This window comes from Neofelis nebulosa, chromosome 2 (assembly GCF_028018385.1).
Source record: "Neofelis nebulosa isolate mNeoNeb1 chromosome 2, mNeoNeb1.pri, whole genome shotgun sequence".
Classification (NCBI taxonomy): domain Eukaryota; kingdom Metazoa; phylum Chordata; class Mammalia; order Carnivora; family Felidae; genus Neofelis; species Neofelis nebulosa.
Window position 1 is genome coordinate 89,875,033 of NC_080783.1, and position 27,784 is coordinate 89,902,816.

At 33.9% G+C, this 27,784-nt stretch overlaps 1 protein-coding gene across 4 annotated transcripts in view; it reads left to right on the top strand.

Moving 5' to 3' along the window:
• Positions 1–27,784, top strand: part of LRP1B (LDL receptor related protein 1B) — a 1,890,044-nt gene that overhangs the window by 1,135,312 nt on the left and 726,948 nt on the right. For all 4 annotated transcript variants that reach the window (XM_058715412.1, XM_058715410.1, XM_058715409.1 and 1 more), the window contains exons 13-16: positions 4,111–4,330; positions 6,245–6,434; positions 15,833–15,955; positions 27,435–27,575. In XM_058715412.1, coding sequence (XP_058571395.1) covers positions 4,111–4,330; positions 6,245–6,434; positions 15,833–15,955; positions 27,435–27,575 — 674 coding nt within the window. The remainder of the gene's footprint in view (positions 1–4,110; positions 4,331–6,244; positions 6,435–15,832; positions 15,956–27,434; positions 27,576–27,784) is intronic.

The window sequence follows — 27,784 nt, forward strand, 5'->3', positions numbered from 1 at the left end:
CACACACACACACACACTTTTTTTTTTCTCCTAGCAATATACTACACCAGACTTTTGCCCTAGGTATACAGTGGTTAATAAAACAGGCATAACCTTAATCCTTAGGAAGCGTCTTCTGTTGTCTATGAGGTGGAGGGTAGGTAGATAGAATGAGAAATAAGTGGCCAATGGGCAACTAACATAATTTCAACAGACCAGAATGGAGGAGGAAAACAAACGGGATGACATGATGGAGACTAATAGGTAGAAATTGATTTCAGTAGGTTTGCTGAAAGGCCTGAGGAGGCATCATTTAAACCAAGATTTAATTGTAGAGAAGGACTTGGCAATGGAGAGTGAGGGAAAGAGAATTTCAGATCAAGAAAATGGTGCATTTGAAGATCTTAATTTGGGTAAAAGCTTGAATGTGAGGAATGGCAACGAGGACAGTGGAGCTGTGCCATTCATAACAAGGGGAGAAGTGACGGAGATGCACTTGTCCACCAGGATGACAGCTTTGTACTTTGTCTTCGGTACAGGGTAAAATGTGGAAGTGAGAATCAGATTTATATTTTAAAAAATCGAATCTGACTTTCCTGTGGAGAATGGATTGGAACATAGAAGTAGAATGGGATCATGTTAATTTAATTGTCCCAATTATTGCTTGAGCATAATATAATTTTTTTTTTTAAAGAAGAAACTTTAGTTTGGAAAAGTCCATTTAAAATAGCACAGTGTAACTTTATACAAAATATTACAAAATAAGAAACTTGATTTATTAACATGTTTTTCTACCATAATATCTATTTACAGCCATACACAGAAGGAGAGCATTACAGGTTTTCTCTACCATAATAGCCTATTAACAAAATTACTCATTCTAGAGATTTACTTCATCCAGAGATTTATAAACAATTACAGAATCGGTAATGAACATGTTCATTTAATTCTTTATTCAAATATACTATTAACTACCATGTAGGAAATCAAATGTGCTTGGTGTGCACACACACACACATTACCTGTATTATAAAATAGAATGAAATAATGTTCTTCAAAAATACTTGAGGTTTTTAATTCAGAATTGAGCTTTACACAATGAATAGGATTTGCAGATAAGTAGATTTGGTCTCAGGGTCTTAGGATGTGCAGTCATAAGGTTAGTCACTGTCCTCTGAAGGGACAGTGTAAATACTTGTTTAGAGGCAGGGACGTTAATGGCCATTTTGAGATGAGATAAGTTCATTAAGCCTAAAGCAGAGGGCATGTGAAGGAACATAGAGAATAAATTCGAAAAATGCAGAAAACTTCAATGTTGGGATTAAAAGATGGGATTTTCTTTTCTGACAACAGAGTAATCAGATGGTTTTGAGAATAAAAGTCACATTTTTTTTTAATTCGTGACCTAGGAAGACAAGTGATAGCAATATGACAAGCATATGTGAACAACCTGTTAGGAGTTCCCTTTGAAAAGGGATAAGAGACAGACTGTGGCATTTGTAATAGGAACAGAAAAGAGACACTGGAAGAATACAGTTGGCAGGTCTCAACAGTTGTTGAAATGGGGATAAAGCTGGAGGAGGAATTGGTTATGATGGCATTTTTCTCAAGCTGATAGCTACAGGTGAATTCCCTCCGTTCCAATAATTTCACACTTCATAATTTGTGTCAATAACTTAGAAAACTGCATCTTCAGTTCTGACTCATCAAAATATTATCTATAGTAAATGTGTCCAAAGCTGAGCACATATTTTCCCTCAAACATGATCTCCAGTATCCCTATCTCAATTAATAGTACCTGCTCTCTAGTTAACTGCTAGATGTTATGGCAACACTAAATTGAGTTTTTTAACTGTGAAATTTATGGCAGAGAAGTGCTTCAGGATTTAAATATTTCTAGGGTCCACCACATAATACTGTTTAATTGGGGTACATCATTAACATCAATAGTCCAAGCTTAGTGCTGTAGGATACAATTATGAATAAGAAATAATCCCTGACCTTAATTATTTTAATTTTTAATTGAAAGCATATGACATGTGACACGTCAAATATAATACAGGGCATAAGTGCAATAAATACTATAAAATAACTAAAAAATGTCACTAGGAAACAATGGAAAGACCTTATTTTGACAGAGAGGCTAGAGATAGACTTCATCAAATAATTGTATTTGAACAGGAGTTGAAAAATAGAGGTGCAAATTTTCTTGCCATATTAGCAGAAGGCTCGCTTAATCTAATATTTATTTAATGAATACCCAAGTCACACATATAAAAATAATTTATATTAGTTTCTGCTTTCTATACTTCCTATTTTCTGTGTTTAGGAATCATCACATTTCATACTGATTATAAGTCTTCTACAATATAACTTTTCATTGCATAATGAAATTGATAATCACATACGTAGCTTTTGTTACATTGACACTCTTATTTAAATATTTATCTTATATTTTATTTGAATTAAGATAATCTTAGATAATGGATCAGATCACAACAATTTCTTCAAATAGCAAAATAACATAAAATATGCTTGTGTTATCCAGAATTACCCATACTTGTGTCTGTCTGTATGTGTAATTTGGGTTGGAGAATCAAAGAAAAAGAGTGTCACTATAGTCAAAAGAAAAACTAGAGGGGAAGATAATTGCAATTTTAACAAGTTGTAAATTAGCAACCACAATAAAACTGCATTGACTAACCATATTTAATATTTCAAGAAAGTATTAACAAAAATATAAAAAGTTGCATATTTCTCATTCGCATACTCGATTGATGCAGTTGAAGTCAACCACTTATACCAAACTAGCATAGGACTAGAGCAACTAGAATAACTGCTTCATTTGTTCCTAATTTTGTCCCAATATTGAGACCACTTGAAGAACATGCTGGATGCAAGCAAGATAAACATATTTCCGTGTTTATTTCTAGGATTAGAATGTATTTTGACTTAATAAAATTCACCAATATCAATAATTTTCATGTCTAAAAGGACATATCAACATAATTGTAAACTGTCACGGGAATTTGAAACACTTGAACTGGAACAAAATAATGGATTGTGTGTTATATCCTCACTTGTTCCAAATCTTCCTGTTTAGATCTCAATAGGATTTTTAGTCATGGATACAGATTTTTCCCAAATGACCTCTGAAATTCTTTAGGGTCCACAAAATGTGGAAGGAAGAGGATCTACTACGGACATTTTTAAGGTCAGCAGCTTAGAAAAGCTTTAGAGCTTTATAAATTTGTATATGAGGCAACTGAATTGAAACCTACACTTTAATCAATAACTATGGAACTTTCACATGACCCTAGAATGACACATGTGGAGGGTTTTAACCTTAATCATGAAGGAATTGGAACATTCCCTCAAGGCCCCCTCTCCCACTATTATAGCTTATACAAAAGACTTGTTTTTAAAGGCAGAAGCTTTTTTTTGAGATAGAAATTAAAGCTCAAAATCTCAAGGTCAGTCAACCTGATGTTATTAAACTTATGTGCAGCTAAATCATCTTCTGTGGATTTTGAGGTAATAATAAGCAGCAATAAAGCATAGATCATTTGCATCAGGAAGACAAATTAGGCTTGACCAGATAAACCCAGTATGGCCATACTTTTTAGTACAAAGGCAATCCAATTGCCTGTCTTACAAAAATAATAATTCATCTGAGATTCAATAAAGCCTGGAGTAGATCATTAATAGCACCATGCATTCTCATGTCAGTCAATCTGCTTTTCAATCACACAATTGATCGTATGTTTTATGAAAGGGGCAACATTTAAAAATAGTAACACCTCAAAAGTCAATTTCCAAACTTGGTATTGACACCAAAGAAAATCAATATTTGGTATTTACTCTTAGATTAAAAAATGAATGAGGCCAGTAATTATGGTCATCGTGGTAGTGGTTTTCTCTAATGTGTCTAAATGGACTGGCTTCACTGAACACATCTGTACTTCCCTGAGTACTTCACAGATGTGCCCTCCCTTTGGCAGATGAGCATTTGGTTGAAAAACAAATCAGAAAGTAGTTAGATTTTATGGAAGTGCCCAGGCTGAAGAAGGGCCCCTCTAGAAGGTGGCTCGTTGAAATAACATGTGTGCACTCTCGTTTGTAATGTCTTAGTTGGATGTATTGGACAGACTGGGAGGAAGATGAAATAGATGACAGCGTGGGAAGGATCGAGAAGGCCTGGATGGATGGCTTCAATCGGCAGATTTTTGTGACTTCAAAGATGCTGTGGCCAAACGGTTTAACTCTGGACTTTCACACCAACACATTATACTGGTGTGACGCCTATTATGATCATATTGAAAAAGTGTTTTTGAATGGAACTCACAGGAAGGTAAAAGACAAATGCTGCTGTTTTTTTTAACTCACAGGCTGCTTCTTCACAGAGCCTTGTTGTGCGGTGTTAAAAATACTTTCAAGTTTATTTTTACCCCTCTGAGGTGGCTGCCAGTAGTCTCTGTGGGGTGGCGAAAGGAGGCTGAGCATTAAGTAGTGCAGCTGGCACTTGCCTCCGGGAGACCAAGGCCAGCTCACTGTGGTATGCCAGGATTTGTGGGATTTTAAAAAGAAGCTCTCGGGATATCAGGGCTGTTTTAAAACACAGTTTTTCTACATTATTGATGAGTTTGCTATGACCGAGCAACCAACTCTATTCAAATATCTTTAATATTTGCAGCTGAAAATTAACCTATATATTATGAAAAAGTAATTATAGTGCATTTATTTGAATAAAGAACTTCATGACATTGGAATTGAAACTGAACTGAGCTTCAGGGTTATTGCTGTGAATACACATCAACTTCCTCTTGCCTCTTTTGGTAAGACCATTGCAAAGTGATTTTTAAATTCTTGGGTAAATTGAAGATGGAGTTGACTGTCTGACAGAGGCAGTGTTGACAAAACATCACCTCTGCTTTTCATCTTATAATAACCTGCATGCATATAACATTATGAACTGACTTCACCTGTTTAGTTAAATAAGAGAAAATGGAATGCTAGAAATTATCAAAATGCTTCCATTGGTAAGATAATAATAGTATGATGCCATACTTCCTTCTTTTTGGAAAGGAAGATTGCACGATGGACCAAGCCTCCTCATTATGAATTCTGTTTGACAAATAAATATTACATTAATCAGCTAAGACCATTTCAATCATTGGTTGACTCTAACCATGCTTTTAATATTTTTCCCCAATAGTAAAATTGATTGGCATTTAACCTAATGTCACATACTTTAAGAGGTGCCAAGTAAATATTTATGATTCCTTTGAAGGGATTGATATATACACCATGTAGATAACATTTTAATGGCTAGCATATTTTAACATTCATGGATGTGACAAAATAAAAGTAAGAATCTGTCTTGATTATTCAATATATGAAAATGTGATATGAAGAATTAAGATAAAAGTAGCAAAAATGGAATTTCCAACCCCACATTATTTAGATAAGTTCAATTCTTTAATAGTAAGTGGAGTACAAAATTATTTTTCATATTGTATACAGTATCATTTTATAAATGGTGAAAGATGGAAAGGAATTATGTTCGGAGGTGTTACTCCTTATTCCTCTTCTACAAACGTACATGTGAAAACAGCACTTATCACTGAGTGCTCCAGTTAAACAACAACAAAATGCAACTAGAACATAAAGGATATACTAAGAAAATCAGAACTGAAGTTAGTCAGTGAATCTTGTTTAGCTACTTACTACTAATAAATGTTTCTGTGTTCAAAATTAAAATCTTTACCTCCCTCCCTGTCATTTCCTAGATTTCTTCAATTTGCATTAGCCCAATTAGGTAGGAGAATCCCTTTCACTCCCAATTTTGTAATACTCTGTTTTATTCCTTGGGTATTGGATAAGCAATATCACAATATTCATAATGACACTAATTACTCAGATCAGTTTCTGTTCCAGGTTATGATACTGGAATATCATAAAGAACAGAGACAAGGAAGAGTGTCAGGCAGTCCTTTTAATGTTTGCACTTTGTGACCATATGAGTAATGTCGTATATGAGAGCATTTAAATGGATGAAATACAAATGGGGTCTCCCTAAAATAACATGTCCTAAAAATAGGAAAATATGCTCACATTGTGAAATCCATTTTTCAAATATACTGAAGGAAAATATGTTAAGATGTTAGATCATTATGTTTTATACTTATTTGAATGTCATTTTCTCTGAACAGTTATGTTTCTAAAGGTCAGTTTAGATTTTTCACAATGTGTTTATATTTTACAGATTGTTTACAGTGGGAAAGAGTTGAACCATCCTTTTGGACTGTCGCATCATGGGAATTATGTGTTCTGGACTGATTATATGAATGGTTCCATTTTTCAATTAGATTTGGTAACGAATGAGGTGACATTACTGAGACACGAAAGACCACCCCTGTTTGGGCTTCAGATTTATGATCCACGGAAGCAACAAGGTATTAAAAACCATATAAAATTGCTTCTGAATTTTACATAAAATAATACTTCACAGTATTTGCAAAAGCTTTTATTCTGACAGTGTTACTGATGTTTTATGATAAAAGGTGTCTAGTCACTCCAAAGTCAATCAAATCTTGGACTTTGTCACCATAAACATTTATTATTTATTGTTCAAAACAGCCTAAGCAAGTAACAGGGAATTTTATTTGAGTGAAGCTCAAGGTTTTCGCCAAATGCTTTCTTTTTCATGTCCTTTTCACAAAAGAGGTATTTAAAGTATTTAAAGTAAAAAAAATGCACTTAATGTTTTTCAAGAGTATTGTGAGAAGTGAGAAAAACTTTTAGTGGGAATGGAATGTTATTTGAAAATATTTTAAAATATGTGATAAGTGAAAAGAGTTTTGCAAACTGCATCTTAGTGTATTTATCTGATTAGTTTCATAGTGATTTAAAGAATGTTTAATTATTTTGAAGGGTATGAAAGTGAAATAATCCACCACGATATGCACGTGTACTTAAAATCACATAATATCATTGTGTATTTTAACTACATGAGTTATTAATATTTATTAGGCCATCTACAAATTGCATGACTCAGAATTTAGGTATTAAGCAAAGAAAAAAAACTTAGTAAATTATGTGGAAGATTTTTTGTTATGAATCTAAATAGTTACTTTTCCTTTTATTTAGAGATATTCTTGTGGAAGTTAAATGAACATACATTTCAATAAATTTATGCAACATGTGAGAGAATAAATACCTGGCTTACTGTAAAATGGACTTGGGCTTAAATCCAGGTTCCAACACTTTTTCTTCTGAAACTTTAGACGTACCATGAAAGATTTAGCAAAGAAATGTTTTCTTCATAAAATTCCCGTAAGAATTAAATCACTGTTGTGATTACTTAGAACAGTGCCACCTACACATTTTTAATTAATTTCTTCTTATCATTTCTGTATAAGGAGGCATATTTTTAATGTTCCCTTCCATAGAAGAATGTTAAGTAAATATTCAAAGGAATAATGTGTCACAATTAACAAAGCACATGCCTCTAATAAAAATATATGGAACTTATTGCTATGTTTCATGAGGAAATATACCTGGTGTTCTAGACGATGCCATTGACATATAATTGTTCAGAGCTATCTCTTAGATGGACAAAGCTTTTAAAGTGCTTTATAAAAATTTTCAATTAAAGGCACATTAAAATGGAAATCTAGCCTTAATTACTCACCTGTTTATACAACCTTTATTGTAGAAACCATTATGTTCCGTCTTACTGAGAGAATGTGTTTGGGCAAATTGATTATTTTTCATAAACTTAGGTGAAAAAATCAATTATTCTTAGATTCCTACCCAGTCTTCTGGAAGCCAAGGATTGACTGTTAGTTAGCCAAATCTTTTGAATAAGTAATATAGTATGGAAAGGATGCTGGACAACATATTTTTCGTTTAGTCAGTAGACATTGAAATTGGATTACTCACTTAGCATCTAAATTTTTAATATTTTTTTCCTAAATTAATCAAAGTAAGTAAAAAGCTCTCAGATGTTCAAATGCAGACATGTTATCTTACCATGTCATAATTTCAGTGAAAATTATGAGAGAGAAAATGGTATTTCTCTTTATAATTTGTGAACATTAAATATTAATTAATATTTAGAAACACATAATCAGTGGTACACAAACTTGGTTATATACTGTCTTGTTTGACTATTTTCCTAAGAATAAAATAGCTGCATTTGAATAAAAAATCAATTTCCTCCATAGGGACAGATCACTATTTCTTCATGGAATGTAATATACTAGTATTATATAGCCTTGTATTTTCTCTCTCTGAAAGACTATAGTATATGATTGTTTACATTGTATAAACTTTTGTAGTATTTATACATGAATCTGTGAAAAAAAATATACATATATACACAATAGATACTAACACACACAGACACACACACACACACAGACACACACACACACACACACACACACACACACACACACACACACAGCAACACCATCCCTCAGAAATATCATGAGTAATATCCAGGAATGTCATTAATGTACCATCTAAACTCTTTTAGACTTGGTGTCAGAAAATTAGTGAGGTAATTTGACCTCTCCAGATCAGAAGAGACTCTTATCAAATTACTTTTTAATAAAGCAGCTAATTTCAGGAAGGTAGATATATAATCACACTAAACAGAAAGCTACCCCTAGAAATGAATTCCTAAGTAATGCATAGGGATTTAGGGCCAAAACCTTTTTTTTTTTTTTTTTTTCTTATATGCTACTGTTGTTTCTTCTGATTTAATTAATAAACTTTAATTCTTTTTCACTTGTATTAGATATCTAGAAAAATTTTTATAATCCTCTCCTGAAATTCCTCATATAAAGTAGAACAATTGTATACTACTAACATACTTTTACCTGTTTATTCTCTAGGTTCAGAAGCACACTTTTATTTTTCCCCATGTTTAAGAGAATGAGATCATCAAAACTAAGTGCAATATCTAAGAAAGGTTGATGACTAATTTCCTATATAGAATTAAAAATAATTGATTAGCTTCTATGTTAAATATATGAAATTTATTAACTAATAACTAACTAATTCTAACTTCCAGGAGATGGGTCAAACATTATTTAAGTCTCACAAGAGATGTTTAATATAGATACTATAGATTCCTGTTGTGCATATGAAAATCCCAAGGATCAGGCACGTGTAGCCCTTTGCCCTCAGGAAATAATGAGCCAGGGATAAACTGAGATTCAAATTCAGGTTTGTCTAACCACAAAGTGTTTTTATGTGATTAATTTATGTGGCCAATTTTATGAAAAGTATATAACTACTATACATTTACATTTTATTTAGCTCTGAGAGAGACAGAGGGGCAGCGAGAGAAGGAGATAGAGAATTCCAAGCAGGCTCTGTGCCATCAGTGCAGAGCCCAATGAGGGATTTTAATTCACCAACAAGTGAGAACATGACCTGAGCCAAAATCGAGAGTTAGACACTTAACCAACTGAGCCAGCCAGGCACCCCATATAACTACTATACTTTTAGATAGAAGGAAACAAGTATGTCTGTTCTGCAGTCATTGTAGTTTTGTCATTGATAAATGTATGCAAAACTTTTTTATATATATATAAAGTTCTTGACTACATTCTACAACCCAGCATTCAGAGATTTTATATTACAAAGCACTAGTATAAAGACACAGTAATCTTAAATTAATGCATGACATGTACTTTAACAACATTACTGTGTAGGTTTAGTAAGATATTTATTTATTTTTCTAATTTTTTTCTAAGGCCCATTTCTATATATTTTTATTTTTTTTTAATTTTATTTTTTATTTTTTTAAATATTTATATCCAAATTAGTTAGCATATAGTGAGGCAATGATTTCAGGAGTAGATTCCTTACTGCCCCTTACCCATTTAGCCCACCCCCCTCCCACAACCCCTCCAGCAACCTTCAGTTTGTCCTCCATATTTATGGGTCTCTTCTGTTTTATCCCCCTCCCTGTTTTTATATCATTTTTGTTTCCCTTCCCTTATGTTCATCTGTTTTGTCTCTTAAAGTCCTCATATGAGTGAAGTCATATGATTTTTGTCTTTCTCTGACTAATTTCACTTAGCATAATAGCCTCCAGTTCCCTCCACGCAGTTGCAAATGGCAAGATTTCATTCTTTTTGATTGCCAAGTAATACTCCATGTGTGTGTGTGTGTGTGTGTGTGTGTGTGTGTGTGTGTGTGTGTATCACATCTTCTTTATCCATTTATCCATCAATGGACATTTGGGATCTTTACATACTTTGGCTATTGTTGATAGTGCTGCTAAAAGACATAAATAGACACTTCTCCAAGGAAGACATCCAGATGGCCAACCGACACATGAAAAAATGCTCAACATAACTCATCATCAGGGAAATACAAATCAATACCACCTTACACCTGTCAGAATGGCTAACATTAACAACTCAGGCAACAACAGATATTGGTGAGGATGCAGAGAAAAAGGACCTCTTTTGTATTGTTGGTGGCAATGCAAGCTGGTGCATCCACTCTGAAAAACAGTATGGAGGTTCCTCAAAACTAAAAATAGAACTACCCTACAACCCAGCAATTGCACTATTAGGCATTTATCCAAGGGATACAGGTATGCTGTTTCGAAGGGACACATGCACCCCCATGTTTATATATTTTTTTCTAATGTTTGTTTATTTTTGAGAGAGGGAGAGAGAGAGAGAGAGAGACAGAGAGACAGAGAGACTGCAAGCGGGAGAAGGCAGAGAGACAGTCAGACACAAAATCTGAAACTCCAGGCTCTGAGTTGTGCACACAGAGCCAGATATGGGGATCAAACTCACAAATCATGAGATCATGACCTGAGCCAAAATCAGACAACTAACCGACTCAGCCACCCAGGTGCCCCAAGATTTATATTCAGTGGTAGGGTCATCATCAGAAATTGTATCTTTTCAAAATTTCCATTTTGGAAATAATCACTACCAAAAAATAACCCAGAAGGCTAATTAAGGCCTTAATGCAGTTAACATGCATGTGTGCATGCACACACATGCATGCATCCCACACACAAAGTAACTTCAAAGCAAGGCAAATTTTCAATGAGCATATAACTCTACAAGAGACAAAGGACACATTTTATCCTTTCCTCTGATTGATTGACATTATTCAAAGTTGACTCCTCTGAAATTATCCTACATGAAATCAGTATCTGAACTTAGGATCCCACTTTACTGGTTTTTTTTCCAACTTTTAGGATGAATGTGAAGTCTAATTTCTCTTCCAAACTGTAAGTCAGACTGTCTATCCATCCAATAGGAAAAACAAAATCTCCATTAGTTTATATATTTCATATTAGGTATAGAGACTTCTTACTTCACATATGATAAAACTTGGAGAAGTGAAGAGTCTAAGAAGCATGTAGAAAAGGAGATTTCTTCCCTCCTATCCTTCTGATGAAAATTTAGATAAAATAGATCAGTAGTATTCCTTTGTGGTGACGATTTATGTATTTTGTTATTTGCTAGAAATAAAAGATACTTTATTAACAAATGTTAAGTTAGTAAAGTTTGTAAACACATATATTTTATTATTTTGAGTATAGCTGACACATTGTTACATTATTTTCAGGTGTATAACTTAGCGAGCTGAGAAGTTTATATACATTATGCTGTGTTCCCCACAAGTATAGCTGTCATCTGTCCCCTAGCATTGCTATTGAAATATCATTGACTGTACTCCTTATGCTGTGCTTCTTATTCCCATGACTTACTCATTCCATAACTGGAGACCTGTATCTCCCTTTCCCCTTCACCCATGGTCCCAACCCCCAACCTCCTCCTATCTGACAACCATCAGTTTGTTCTCTGTATTTATAGTTCTCATTCTGCTTTTTGTTTATTCATTTTTTAAAGATTCCATTTATGAGTGGAATCATATGGTACTTGCTTTTCTCAGTCTTATTTATTTCACTTAGCATAATACCCTTTAAGTCCATTCATGTTGTTGCAAATGGCAAATCTCATCATTTTAATGGTTGTGTAATATTCCTGTGTGTGTGTGTGTGTAGATCATATTTTTCTTATCCACTTTTCTGTTGATGGACATTTAGTTTGATTCCATTCTTGGCTATTATAAATAATGCTGTAATAAACATGGGAGCATATATCCTTTCAAGTAATTAAGCCCTAATATTTTAATATAAGCTTGTGAAATGTTTTCATATATCATCTACATCTTTATTACTGTTCTTTGAGAATTGTAATATGCCTTTAAATAATCTACCTTGAAATGCAATGTATGTAGACAGAGTATATGTGTACTTACCTGCAAATGAGAAAAGCCCCTTTATCTTCTTAAAATGGACTTAGATGTTAACAACATACAGGTACCTTGTATCTGCACACCCAAATGATTGTTTCTGTCATATTGCTAACTAAAATTCATTCACTCACTCATCAACTAAAATTCATTCATTCATTCATTCATTCATCAACTAACTAATATTTATCAAACACTCGTCTGTTCGAGACTCTATTGGGGGTAGAGTAATTCCACTTCTCTTAACTAACATATTAGGTTGGGGGGGAAAGACAAAGATTTTGGCCCAGACAGACCACTATCTTGAACTTATTTTTAAAAGATACTCCTCATTTGTTTTCCTTCATTATTTGATTTTTTCAAAAGTAATTACTTCCAAAGTAATTTAATCTAGGATTTCATTATGTTGTTTTCACTGTGTTATTTCTCTGTCCTTTATTGATTTAATTTTATTTTGTCATATATAAAAGAGTTAAGAGTATAAGAGCATAAATTTTAGATTAAAAAATCCTTGTTTTCAATTATTTAGAAATAATTATAATAAAGAATCCTTATTCTACTTTATTTGTTTTTTAATAAGGACTATTTATTTCTAGACATTAGAAAAGTCATTTAAACCCTATCTCTTCAGTAGTCACATTTGCATATGAGATAAGCCTACCTTAAAAGCTTATTATAAAAATTGAATTAAATATATGGTATAAGTAACAAACAAATAAATAAATAAGGTAACTATCCCTGACATCGATGCACTGTGAATTTTCAAAATGATAGCTATCGATTGTTAATAGACACTCACATTAATATTGGTATATAATTTTTTTAATCTTTATTTATTTTTGAGAGAGAGAGAGAAAGACAGCATGAGCAGGGGAGGGGAAGAGAGAGAGGGAGACACAGAATCTGAAACAGGCTCCAGGATCTGAGCGGTCAGCACAAGCCTGACGTGGGGCTCAAACCCACAAACCACAAGATCATGACCTAAGCCAAAGTTGGATGCTTAACCAACTGAGCCACCGAGGCGCCCTGTGTATAAAAATTTTAATGCTGTTTGTCATTAAATCATATTTTTAAGAGAATATTTTTACATGAAAAGTTTTGCAACCTGCTAGAAATTCAATAAAAACTGCCACATGAGCTGTATCTGAAATAGGTTGAAGTAAACTGAAGAATATATATGATTTAGGCAATTCTCATGAGAGATATGAAATTATTCAAATTAATTTACATTTTGGATTTCTATCATGACAAGAGAATATCACTTCCTCTTTTTTAATGTATAGAATTCATTGAAAGGAATATATTTAAAAGTTCAAGTAATGGTAATTTATTTTTAAATACTTACATTTCATATTGAAATTGTAAGCACGATTGTAAGCACGAATCATGCTATTGAAAAAATAATAATGTGATATTTATCATATATTTTCTTTTATTTTAAGGTTTTATTTATTTTTCAGACAGAGAGAGACAGAGCATGAACGGGGGAGGGTCAGAGAGAGAGGGAGACACAGAATCAGAAGCAGGCTCCAGTCTCTGAGCTGTCAGCACAGAGCCCGACGCGGGGCTCGAACTCACGGACTGTGAGATCATGACCTGAGCCGAAGTCAAACGCTTAACAGACTGAGCCACCCTGGCCCCCCCTAGCATATATTTTCAATATGAAAATGTGACATGATATACTGCTTTCAGTACTTCCTTTTTACTGTTTTAAATTCTTCATATATTTCTCAAAATACTTTGATTAAATCAAAATTTCAACAATCTGAATGTTACTAAAGTAATGAATATACAGTTTGTACATAATATTCATAAAATATTGAGAACACCTATTTCCCTATGAAGTATTACATTTTTAGTCTATGGTTATAGAAGAAGCATGGCTGTATCTGAACACTACTTAAAAAAATCGCTACATCTCTTGGTACCTTGGTGCCTCAGTCCATTAAGCAACCAGCTCTTGATTCTGGCTCAGGTCATGATCTCAAGGTCATGAGATGAAGCCCTGCTTCGGTCTCTGTGCTAAATGTGGAGTCTGCTTGGGATTCTCTCTTCCCCCCCCCCCCCGCCCCTGCACACCCTCCACAAAATAAATAAATAAACTTAAAAAAAAAAATTTCTACATCTCTTGTTGGAAAAAGTTTGAACTAAGCTTCATTATCCTCTGAGTTCAGAAATTGATACTAAAACCTGAATTATTAGTTTCCATAGCTTTCAAGTATATTTTTACCTTTTATAAACATGCAAAATTTAATTTACTTCTCAGAATAATGAAAAGAAATGAATATATAATTCAGATTGTTTCTTGCAATCTGTAGACACACAAAATAATCTATGAGAATGAGTTAAATATTTATTGTATATAGCACCATTTTGAGGGTTTTTTTTTTTTGTTTTTAAAGTCATTCCTTAATATTCGCTATATAGCACACCTAACCCAGTACAATAGTCTCATCTGTCACACCAGTCACATTTTTTGGCACTGTGCTGCAGCTGCCAATACAACTTTAATGATTACATTATTTTAGTGTAGTCATTGTAAGTAATTAAAAACTATTTTTTAGTGTTTGAGTTAGAGTTTCTGATATAATCAAATGTTACTTATTGATACCTTGAAAACTGCAACATAATGTAAAATAGCCTGGACATTTACTTTGCCAATTAGATTGCTAGTGTTATAGACTTCTTTGTAACATTATGTAGGTATATATAGAAGTAAATATGCTTTATTTCTTGTCTTTCCATCTTCTAGGAATAAATGTCATCAAAATGATGATTACCCAGATTGTATAGAATCTCCAACCCTTTCAAAATTTTATGTCAGGTTTATCTTAGTTTCCGAGGGTGTCTCACAGATGTTTATGGGTAATACCTTTGTGAATCTCCCCTGCTTTATTGATATCTATTGCTTACCTTATCAGTGCTTCTGCTGGTGAGGTCTACTGGGATGGTCCACTGGGACGACACTTCTACCCTTGTGCGTTATACATTCTACTGGCACTACAAGACCATTCATTTTTAAAGTTTCATAGATAAAACCTGTGTTTCTTGGACTCATCAATGCACTAACATGTCAATGTGCTCCTTGAACAAGAGGGAAGTATATTCCACTCCTTTCCCTTGTGGTCATTTGCTTTCTGTTCACTTAATATCCAAAGTCACATTCTAAGTGTTAATGATCTAATTTAGAAAGAAATCAGAATTGAATATACCAGGCCTAATCTGCTATCCTGGACAGACATCATCATGTCCTGTAACCTTGCTGTCTCCTGGTACTTATCTGCACACATACCTCTATATCTTCTAACCAACATGCAAATTCCTTTTATCTCCCAGTGTGTCCTATATTTTTAAATGTTTCTGAATTTTACTTAGTATTCAGAAGATATCCTGACTACATTAATGAATATGTAATATACATATGCTTGTATATGTGTACATTCTTATGCCTACATACATATCTTAGAAAGAATGTGAACCTTAACCTGGCTAATTTTGGATGGAATCACAGTTCTCTGACACATTCACTTCCCTCCTCTTACAGGTGACAACATGTGCCGAGTAAATAACGGGGGCTGTAGTACACTGTGCTTAGCCATTCCAGGAGGCCGAGTATGTGCATGTGCCGACAATCAACTTTTAGATGAAAATGGGACAACTTGCATATGTAAGTTTTCTTTGTGTTTTTGTATTTGTTACACTTATTGTTTGTACATATATTTTTGAAGAACAGAAGCATATGAAACCAAGGGGGAAAAAATCAAACTTGGAAAGAGAAATTCAGATAATCACTTAGGTATAATTCTTTTTAAACTACAAATAATTAACTGAATTAATTTAATTTAAAAAGATGACCAGTGATGAAGTTTTCCAGAGTATTTGTCACTGCTGCATAATAGTTTAGTAAAATATATATGCCACAGAAGACAGTATTTCATAAAATAGGGAACCTCACTGTTAGGAGCTACAAAAATGCGTAGTTGTTAGTTATATAGATGATAGTTGATGCACATTGTAAGACCTTCAACCAAAGAGTTAATAAGGTTGATTATCTATCTTTGTTGTGAAGTCAAAAGAAGCAGACAAAAGAAGAGACTTAGGGAAATCCTAGACTTTATCAAAATAGTGAATTAGTTGGATTAATTGACCTGGATTAAAGGCACTTTATTAACTTTTACTGACCGTCCTCAGTTTGTTACATCTTGTTATTCTCATGTGGCCCTTTTGAAATTTGTTCTGTCTATACATATCAAGTCCCTTGCCACAATTATTGGAGCAATGATATGTATGTATTGAATACTATATAAATGCTTCTGGAATGATTTGAATTTGTTGCATGTTACTCATGATTCTCCAGAAAAACAGAACCAATAGCATGTATGTGTATAGAAAGCGATTTGTTATGAGGAATTGGCTCATGTAAGTATGGAGGCTGACAACTCCCCATATTTGCAGTCAGCAAGTTAGAAACTGAGGAGCACCAATGGCATAGTTCCAGTCCAAATGCTGGTTAGGCTGAAGACCCATGAAGAGCAGCCAGTGTTTTATTTGGAGTCTTCAGCCAGGGGAAAAAACAAAACAAAACAAAACAAAACAATGTCCCAGTTCAAGGCAGTCAGGCAGGAAGAATCCCTCTTATGTGCAAGAAGGTAGGCCTTGTCATTCAATTCAGGCCTTCAACTGACTGGATGAGAACCACCCATATCTGAGAGGGTGATCTGCTTAATATAGTCTATAGATTCCAATGTTAATCTTATGTAAAACACTCTGACAGACACACCCAGAATGATATTTGACCAAATGTCTGGGCCCTTTATAGCCTTTATAGCCTACTCAACTTGACACATAAAATTAACTGTCACAAATTGTTAAAGGATACACAAATAAATGGATTTTTTCATCAGTGATAATGATTGTCTCTGGGGAGGCAGGAGAAATAAGTATAATGAAGAAGACTTCAACTTAACTGAAATATTTGATTTCTTCTGAAGAAGAAATAATGTGAATAAAGGATTTTTTAAAGTTTTTATTTATTGATTTTGAGAGAGAGAGAGAGACAGTGCAGGCATGAGTGGGGGGAGGCAGAGAGAGAGAGGGAGACAGAGAATCCCAAGCAGACTCCAGGCTGTCAGTGCTGAGCCCTATGCGGGACTTGATATCACAAACTGTGAGATCATGACCTAAGCTGAAATCAAGAGTCAGATGCTCAACTGACTGAGCCACCCGGGTGCCGCAAGGATTTTTTAAATGATTTAATATGTGGTAATACTTGAGAAATATATAGAAAAAATTTAAATGAAAAATCTACCCGTAATGCTACAATCCAGGAATAAACTACTAAAACATTTTGATGTTGTTCCTTTTAATTATATATCCCTGGAGGTTATTATTTTTTACTAGTACTAATGATAATCATAGGCAAAATTTATTGAATTCTTGTATAGATTTCATGTTTCTCATTAGCTGTTAATAATCGTATAAGGAAGATACTTTTACTACTTCACTTTATTATTCAGAATGAAGACTTGAGAGTTAATAACTTTTCAAAATTCGCATAATTAGGAATCAGGACATTTGGAATTTAGCCCCTAAATTATTTTATTTTGGAGACCAAATTCTTAATTATGTTTCAGTGTTATAAATTTTAGATCATACCTTGGTATAATTTATCTTGTGCTTAATTGGAGCATAAGTGTCTTATCATGTGACTACATCTTCTTTGTAGACATGACTTTTAAACCATTTATCCTCATTTTTCTACTTGATGTTTGATGTTACTTCTGATTTTTTTTACACACTATTTGTGCGTTTCCTTACTGTTTATGATCCCTTCTATATTTTAGCACATAGTCCATGGTCAATTTGTTACATCTTCTTTACATCTTTTTTAAAGCATTTGGAATAATAATTCCAGCTTTAAATTCTATTACTTTTGAATTTTAACTATTTGAGATGAGGACTTTGGCTTTCTTTGTATTATTCTCTTTATCTTCCTAAATTTCATTCCTTATTATAATTTAGGATTTCTGACAAAAAATATTATTTTGAATCATTAATCATTGTCTTTATATAACAGGTTTTGACATATATAGCTAGTTTGTTGATCAATTTTATAATGTTTTCTTTTTGACCTGAATCAGTGCTTCACTAGTTGTATTGCTCAGTATTCAAACTTTAGCTCCTCATTGTTTAATTATTAATTTTCACTGAAGTGTAGGATAAAGCATTAAAGTTGTTTCTTTAGAAGAAAAGAGTACAAAGATTGTATACCGTGGAGTTCTTTTGTTTTCTAAATAAGTCCCCTTTGCATTTATATGTGATTAACAATTCTTCTGAATATTAATTCTTGGCCAGACAAAAATTTTCTTCAAACTTCTAGAAATACTATTTAATTTAATTTAATAAATACTATTTAATTTATTCTGGGATATACTTGAGAGCACAAATATGAATTTTACTTCTCTGGGAAAGCTTTTTTCATTACTAGTGGGATTTTTAAATTGCCTGTAAGACAATTCCTGTAGACCATAATTATTTGAAGTATACTTTCTTTGCGTAATCAGGTGGTTTTCCTTCCTTTGTCCTGTGGTAATATTTTGTAATTCCTATTTTGTTGTTGTTTATTTATCATCAGAAAAGAAGAGATCTATCGAGACACCTAGTTTGTCAACAGACAAGAATTAACCATTGCTTTGAACAGCGTAAAGTCTGTCTAGTTGTCCACTGGCCTAAATCATAACTTAGCTATTGAGAGAATAGGTATAGTTTATATGCAGATTTCTAATTCAGTTTTTAGTGTCTACCACACGTTCATCTAAAATTATTTTTCTGGTATAAAATGAGATATTCTGTTATGCCCTCTGAATAAATCTGATACTTTGAATGGTGAACACACACACACACACACACACACACACACACACACACACACACACAGTATGTGTGGACATCCACCAAGTCTCATCCTGACCTTGGTCTATCCCCAGACTTCCTCCTAAGGATGGAAGGTAACAGTGCAAGTATCTCCTTTTTTGGTAAGCACAGACCTCATAGTCAGTACTGCAGGAGCAAAGCGTTTGTCTAAAGATAGACAGCCTTGGACCACATGGGTGGCTCAGACTGTTAAGCCTCAGACTCATAATTTCAACTTAAGTCATGATCTAATGGTTTGTGAGATGAAGCCCTACATTGGGCTCTGCACTCACAGTGTGGAGCCTGCTTGGGTTGTCTCTCTACCTCCTTCTCTCTCTACCCCTCCCCACTCTCAAAATAAATAAATAAACATGAAAAAAAAACAGGTTTATTCCATTTTTAGTGGTATGAATTAGAGAAACTTTTGGCTGAATATTTAAATCCAGTCCTATTGGTCTTGTAATAAAGTCAAAATTCCCTTAAGATGGTGTCAGTCAAGTTATCAAGGGACTGAGTTTTCAGGGATCTTGTGAGTTTTTATCCTTCATCTTAATTTTCATACTGGAGTTAAACAGAAGGTCCAAACATCAGATACTGATATCTTGATGACTTTTTAAGCTTGAAATGTTCTAATTAGTTATTTAATTTTAATTGTGTGAATCATAATTATCTGGGTCATTGACTTCCAAATTATTTTTCTATTTCCTTTACTCTATGCCCCACTAAAAACTTAGGGATTCCTTATGAGGTGGCATATCTATACCTATATCGATATTGAAGTAGAAAAAATACTAGCCATTGGAAATCTTTGTGTAAGTAAAAATTGGGGGAATTTGGCTTGTAAGGAAACACTGTACACGGAGTTGGTCATGCAATTATGTTAGGAAATTTGTTTTCATGACCAGAAACATGTAATTATACATTTGGTGAAAGATAGAAATGTTTCTGTATTCTTGGTGTCTTTCTAATCTCTACAATTCACTGATGATATAACTTCAATGCAATATAAAGATATAAAAAAGAAGATTATATTATCTATACTTGTTAGACTAAACAATGTTAAATCAACAAAACCATGTGAGATGTTCTTTGACAATTTGTTGTTGCATTTGACTGTTTAAAACTCTACTGTATCTCTAATATGTCACCCAACTTGCCTAGGTTTCTTTCCAATGTAATGGGAAAAATTAGGATAGACCATAAAATTACTCATTTCTTACACAGAACTCAAAGTGTGTTTATATAAATTATTCCATTTCTCATATTTAATGGCAAAGGTTTTCAAAGGATATGTTAACCTTCTTAGTTTTCAGATGAGGAAATTCAAGTGCAAAAGAAGTACACACAGAGTTTATGGTTGCCGAGTATGGTATAAAACAAATATGAGTGTGTGACTGATGTCTTATTAATACTGATTCCTCTGAGCTTCTCATCTAGTTCAGGCTAGATTACAGTTTTATGAATTTATCTCAGCTGGATTAACTCTGTAATCTGAGTTAACAAAATACATATTGCAACCATTGAGATATGATTGTTCTGGTTCCAGTCATCCTCATTGAATTGACATCAAATGAACAAAAACCCATTGGCAGTTGGTCAGGATAGAATTAAACACCAATGGTTGTTTCTCAGTGAATTTGCAGCATAAGGCTATGCCAGAGAGGCATTCACCCAGCAGAAAAATATTGGCATGCTACATGATTGATTAAGGATGAATTCTAATTCCATGCCTGGAAGGAATCAAGAATGAGAGTAGGCTGGACTCTTTGTCCTTGTGAATCTTGTGTGGCATGGGCAAATCCTCTCACAGTTAGAAATGAGGCCTGGTGTAGCATAGGAACCTGGAACTGACTGCCCCAGAGAGACATATGTAAAGCCCATTGATCAATTATCAAGTGAGGTTTTTTGTTTGTTTGTTTAATTTATTTGATGCCTTTGTGGGGGGAAATACTACATACAAAATTAATAAATGAGGATATGAATAATCCCAAGAAAGTAAGGTCCTGGAAAAAAAAAAAAAAAGATAGTCACTATTTTTTTTCAACAGGATATTTTTGCCTAGAGTAATAAGACAGTAATTCTTTAAATTCTTCTTTAGTGGCCTGAAAGAAAAGACAGGATTTTCCAATGTGCTTTTCCTAAGAGAGCAACTTAAACGTATTGATCATCCAAGGGTAGCCTTGCACAATTATATGTCAGTGGTACTCTGTGACCTTCTTTACCTTGTGGAACACCAGATATATTCCTCTGTCAAAAACAGTGCTCCACTATGGCTAAGCCATTTATCTGGTCAGCTGTGACAAGCCTTATGTTCTAGGATATATGCAATCTAATGTGTAGTAAAAAGTTTAAGGCACTAAAAAGTTTAGAAGCCCCATCCAGATGAATATTTATGGCCTTCTGTGCATAGGAACTCACAGAAGATTATGTACCACTTAGGTTGGCTGCTCAGAAGACCACTCTATCTAATGAAAGGTCATCCTGCTGTGATATAAAGGAGAAAATTCAAAACCCATGGCAGCATTATTTGCACTGCCTTCCTATATAGGCAAGCTTATATACATCAAAACCACTACAACTTGAAGTTTTCTTTTAGTTTTTTTTTTTTTGTCTCCCTGCCTAAATAAAGGGATAGTTAGAAATTCTCTCAAAATACAAAACCAATTTGTTAAATAAATATGTTGTGATGTGAGATGTATAAGGACAATAGAAATTTTATTTTATTTTTTACAATGGGATTTATGCTTTTATGGTTAAGTTATAATGATTTTGATATAGTTAGCAGGTAAACATTAGTTGACAGAAGAGACAGTATTACTTTATATCTATGTTACCAGACTAGGATTAAAAAGAAGATAAATGAAGTTAGAAACATAGACACTTGTTCATGGGCACCATAGCTTATTAAACCAAGGTTAGGGACATATGTATCAAGTTCAATTGCTGAGCTGAGATCCAAATCTGAGATTATTCCAAATTAAAATAAAATAAACCAGTTTATTAGTAAAGTTTCTCCCTTTACTTCTTTATTTTTTTAAATTGTTTTAATGTTTATTTATTTTTGGACAGAGACAGACAGAGCATGAATGGGGGAGGGTCAGTGAGAGGGAGACACAGAATCTGAAGTAGGCGCCAGGCTCTGAGCTGTCAGCACAGAGCCCGACGCCGGGCTCGAACTCACAAACCTTGAGATCATGACCTGAGCCGAAGTCGGAGGTTCAACCAACTGAGCCACTCAGGCGCCTCTCCCTTTACTTTTTTATAATCTGGACATTTACTCCTGCCATCCCATTTTTTACTGGGAAGTAATTCTTGAGTGCATATTTCCCTTTGTAGTGTATGGAAGGGTCATGTGGAGACCTTCTAATTTCAATGTTCTAACAGCAGGTATCATAGGATGTATGAAACCTGATAGTTCCTTGCTGGGAATGTTGTGATTCATGTCATTTTAGCTTTGATCCTGGTTAAATTAAAGGATTATTTATGACTTTGTCAGTTTTCTGGTGAGATCATGTTGTAATATTTTTATAAGAAGTGACCCTAGCAGTAGAATTAGGGATTCTCCATCAGTTTTCAAATTCATAGTGCAAAGCACAGCTCTAAAGCAAAGCTTGCATTTCTAGCACTGGTTAATATACTGAAAGCAATGTATGTGTCTGCCCAAACACAGAAGTGCTATATAGGTTCAGTTACATTAAACATCAGAAAAGAGTGACTTTCTTGGAGGTTTCCTTTTATGTTCACTGTTTTGGTGTGGGGGAAACTTTATCGCTCCCTCTTTCTGTTTATCTACATATAAATCTTTTTCTCATCAATTAAATTCACTTCATCAATGATCTTGGGTGATGGTAGAAGGCTATTAGCTTTTTTAGTCACTTGAAATGAAATTGTTTTCCTGAAGTATTTATACAATCCCCAGAGATAGAATTTCTCCCTATAATAAGGTTGTGACATAGGATTATTCATCTCTGCTAATTCCAGTAATTTAGGCAGCAAGTAATTTTTAACATCTCCTCAATGCCTGGTTCTATTCTAGGTTAATACCTCTGTTCTGTATGTGACATTCCCTTCCTACATTCAAGGATTTCAAATGGAAACATTAGATGTATAAAAATTAATTATAAAATTACTCCTTTATAGAGGTTTTTGCAAGGTAACAGAATACTAATCTTATTTTTTCTAGATACTATTGGCTCCCTTAATGTGATGCCAAATATATTTGCTTCATCATATAATTGATTCTCACAAAAGTAGGTAGATTGTCTGGTCATCAACTGGGGTGCTATGATGAATGACTTTGCCACCCAATTCCACAGAGTTAGGTCAATGCTGGGAAAAAAAAGCTCATGCTTTTTGAATGTCTAAATTGCCATCTTATCCAGATTATCACCTATCACATTAGATGTCTTCTTTTTGTTTTATTTTTTAAATGTTTATTTATTAGAGAAAGAGAGAGAGAAAGAGATCGTGAGTGGGGGAGTGGTAGAGAGAGGCAGAGACACAGAATCAGAAGCAGGTTCCAGGCTCTGAACTGTCAGACAGAGCCCGACACAGGTCTCGAACTCACAAGCAGTGAGATCATGACCTGAGCTGAAGTTGGATACTCAACTAACTGAACCACCCAGGAGCCCCTAAATGTTTTCTTGATAATGGACATTGTTAGCTCCAAAATAATCTGTCTTCTATCATTAAAAATCCTGCCCATACCCAATTGATAGCATTCATAACATGGTTTCTGTGTGACATAGAAACTACTGACTTGTAACTTCTGTCTACATCTGGAAGACTTGGGTTAGGACTAGAAAAAACTAATGATGTCAAATACTCAGTATGTTTTTTGTTTTGTTTTGTTTTGTTTTTTTAATATTTACTAGTATGTCAACAATTCTGTAGGGTCTGAGATTTTTACCCTAGGCAAGCTAAAATGTGAACCTGTTAAAGCTTCTTAGATTCTGACAGAAGACCAACAACTCCTGGATCAGACACAGAAGATGTTATTAGTCATGTCACAGCAGGCAGCATGAGTTTCCTGTTCATATTCTTCTCCTTGTCCTACCCACCCCCAAATCATGTGGGGGCAATGCACAGGCAGGTCTAGGTGGAGGCTACATACACAGTGAATTTGTATTCACACTGAGGAACCTCAAGCTTGAGTCTACTAAAAAATCTTCCCAAACTCTGCCCCTAAGGAAGACATTATCTTTACAATTTTGGCCAAGAGAAAAAAATACTCTCTGCTCTAGAAGGTGGCATTATCTCTGTCTTCCACGGCTGTGAGCTATATAAATATTCTTGAAGAAAAGTCCAGAATAAAAAATGACACAAGAAGTATAGAAATGCAGTGGAGAAATGCCTCTTGTTCAACAAATTGCAGGGCCTACAAGAGGACTTGCAGACACTCTTTAAAATGTCAAATGTATTTGTATATATTTCATTATATCTGTTCTTACAGATATAAACAATTCCTAACAGCTATTATGAATGGTAATGATATACAGTAATGACATTGATGTAGATCAATAACAGCAGTAAATATAACAAGATGAAATTATCCCAGGAGGTTGGCTCTATTGGTTTTCAAACAATTGTTCACAGCCTGTCATGAAAAATGAGAATAAAACTTTGGATGTTGTCATCATGTATTTTTGAAAAGTGCCAAATTTGTATTTCCAAATATCATTTACAAATAACCAACTACCACACATATTTGAAACCATGTTTAAAACCAGTTTGGAAATTTTGCGTATTTGCATTCATTCCATAAAGATCTAAATATCACTTGAAAAACATTTGAACTCTTAACAGACTTAAAGACCTTATCTCTAAATTGATTATGTTATAGAATAGTTAGTTTAAAAATACTAATTTGGGGGAGAGCAGTTTGTCCTTCCCTAGACACCTTGCTCTTCTTTAATATAATTGTAATTGTGCAGAAGCAGCTATAATTTCGCCCTTGTATATGGATACCCTTGATCATTTCTTAAAGCTGTCAATTGGGTTTATTTGATCAAATATCCATGTGAAAGCCAAGTGTTTTAAATTGGTGGGATTTTATCAGGAAAAAAAAAAGATGGTTTCTGGGATTTTCTAGTCCTCAAGCTATCAAACAACCAAATTGATGTGATAATATCATAGAAGTAAACTATAGAGAGACTACAGGAAATCTTAAAGCTGAACTTAAGTTTGGGAGAAAACTGATTGCATCTCAAATGAGTTTTCTTATCTGATTAGATTTTTTTAACTGAGATTGTTGACCATTAGGCTTAATCACTATAGAATAGAAATTAATCAAACCACTCTTCATTAAATGCCCAGTTCTAAACTGAGCTTATATGGAATCAAAGAAGAAATTATACCACCCTCAAAATCTTAGGGTCCAATTGACCAAATTTGGGACTCAAGTTAGGAAAGTTTGCATGCTATCAGTGATTGGTTGTAGAGATTTTGAGAGGAGAGTTCTGTTGTAGAAAAGGCCAGACATATCCCAGTGTACTTCCCCTTTGCTTTGGTTACTAACCCTCACAACTACTCGCTACTCTAAAAAGGCATCCTAGAGTTCAATGGGAGAACCAATGATTTGCCCTCTTTGGTTTTAAATTGTTGTCGTTTCCTATTTGGAACTTGTTCTATATAGATAACAATTTACTTTTTTTTTTTTTTTTTTTTTTTTTTTTACTTTCAAGTGATCTTACAGAAATGACATCATTAGAGAAATTGCTGCTTCAGCATTTTGTTATTGAAAACGGATTAGAATTAAAAAGGGAGATAAAATTACTCTCAGTCCCTGCATATAGTGTCTGCCTGTCTGAGAGGGGATAGAAAAAACACAGGCTTACCTTTATTTGAATTGAATATTTCATTCACTGTACTGATTAGATTTTACACTTAAGGCCTTAAGAGTCTGAATTTAATGGGCAGTTTTTCTTTTCCAACCACAGGAACCCTCATGTCTTGTGCTTCACTGCATAACTCTCTGAAGCAGATTCTCCACAGTTAGGGTTGAAGGGTCATATTCCCTCTTCCATTCTTTGGAGCAGGGAAAATGCAAGGATTAAAGGAGTGCTGACACCAAGTGTTCTGGAAATGCCATATATGTTTTCCCAATATTCCATATTATTGACTTGTATATAGGTTTTGTGATCATTTATCAGTTCAAATGAGTTGTCCAAAATAAAGTTTAAAGCCATCAGGTGGAAAGATTGGGTTTGTTTCTCCTAACAATAATCTAACTTTTGATAATTCAACACCTTTTTTGGTCCATGAAACATAAACCATTTACTTTAACCATTGCTACACATTCCTGTCTCTTTGTAAACTCTATTGAATCCACTCAAAGTGAACAATAACAATCATCATAATACTTTGTTTTTAAAATTTTTTAGTGTTTATTTATGTTTGGAAGAGAAAGGCGGGGGGGGGGGGGGAGGAGGCGAAGGGGAGGGGCAGAGAGAGAGGGAGACACAGAATCCAAAGCAAGCTCCATGCTTGAAGCAGTCAGTACAGAGCCCAACACGGGGCTCAATCTCAAGATCAGTGACATCATGACCTGAGCCGAGATCTGACATTCAACCCTCTGAGCCACCCAGGTGCCCCTAACACTTACAACTTGTGAATAAATCCCAATGAACTGAATTCCTAACACTTGATTAGAGAACATGGAGTATACAGAGAAAATATTGCATAGAATCTGGATGTATAATGAGATAATTTTGATTAACTTAATAGTTCCATGAATACCTAACCAGACCTGAGTTTTTCTCCCACTTGCAGACCAGCAAAGTAAATGTGACTACCATGGCTGTGTTATTGCCTTGTCTTTTCACTATGATTAATTTGGGGTGCACTTATCTGTAAAATGAAGGTAGTAAAATTTTTTGCCATGCCTACCCTGTCAAGGGTCATGAAGATAATTGAGATTATGAATGAATGCCCTTTACAAAGTAAAACTACATGCTCAACATGAATATGAGGTGGTATTGTTATTATTATTGTTATTGATTATTTTGGTGACAGTTTAAAATCTTTAAAATTCTTAGTAGAATAATTATTTTCAGAAAAACTTACCTTTTTCTCATTTCTAGAGATGGTTGTCACTATAATGTTAAGATGTCTTTATATTTTCAATAAAATGAATCAATATTTTTGTTATTAAAATGAAGTTTGTGTTGTAATGAACTGAACATGGCTAGTATTGTTCTTATGACTTTGATTTTTTTTTTTTTTTTTAACTCTAGTTAATTCTGGAGAAGTATTGCCTCACATATGCAAAGCTGGAGAGTTCCGCTGTAAAAACAGACACTGTATCCAAGCTCGCTGGAAATGTGATGGTGATGATGACTGTCTAGACGGAAGTGATGAAGATTCAGTAAATTGCTGTATGTTTTCCTTCAAGTAATATTACATTTTCCTGAGTCTTTTGAAAAATCTAAAAATATCTTTGATAAAGAATTGAACTCAGTTTTTTTTTTCCTTAGTCTACAGAGAGTAGATTTTAGATTGTCTTCTTGCATGGTTTTAAAGAACTGTTTTTCTCATCTTTTTCCATCTTTAATATTACCATTTTAACTAGAAGTCCTTATTAACA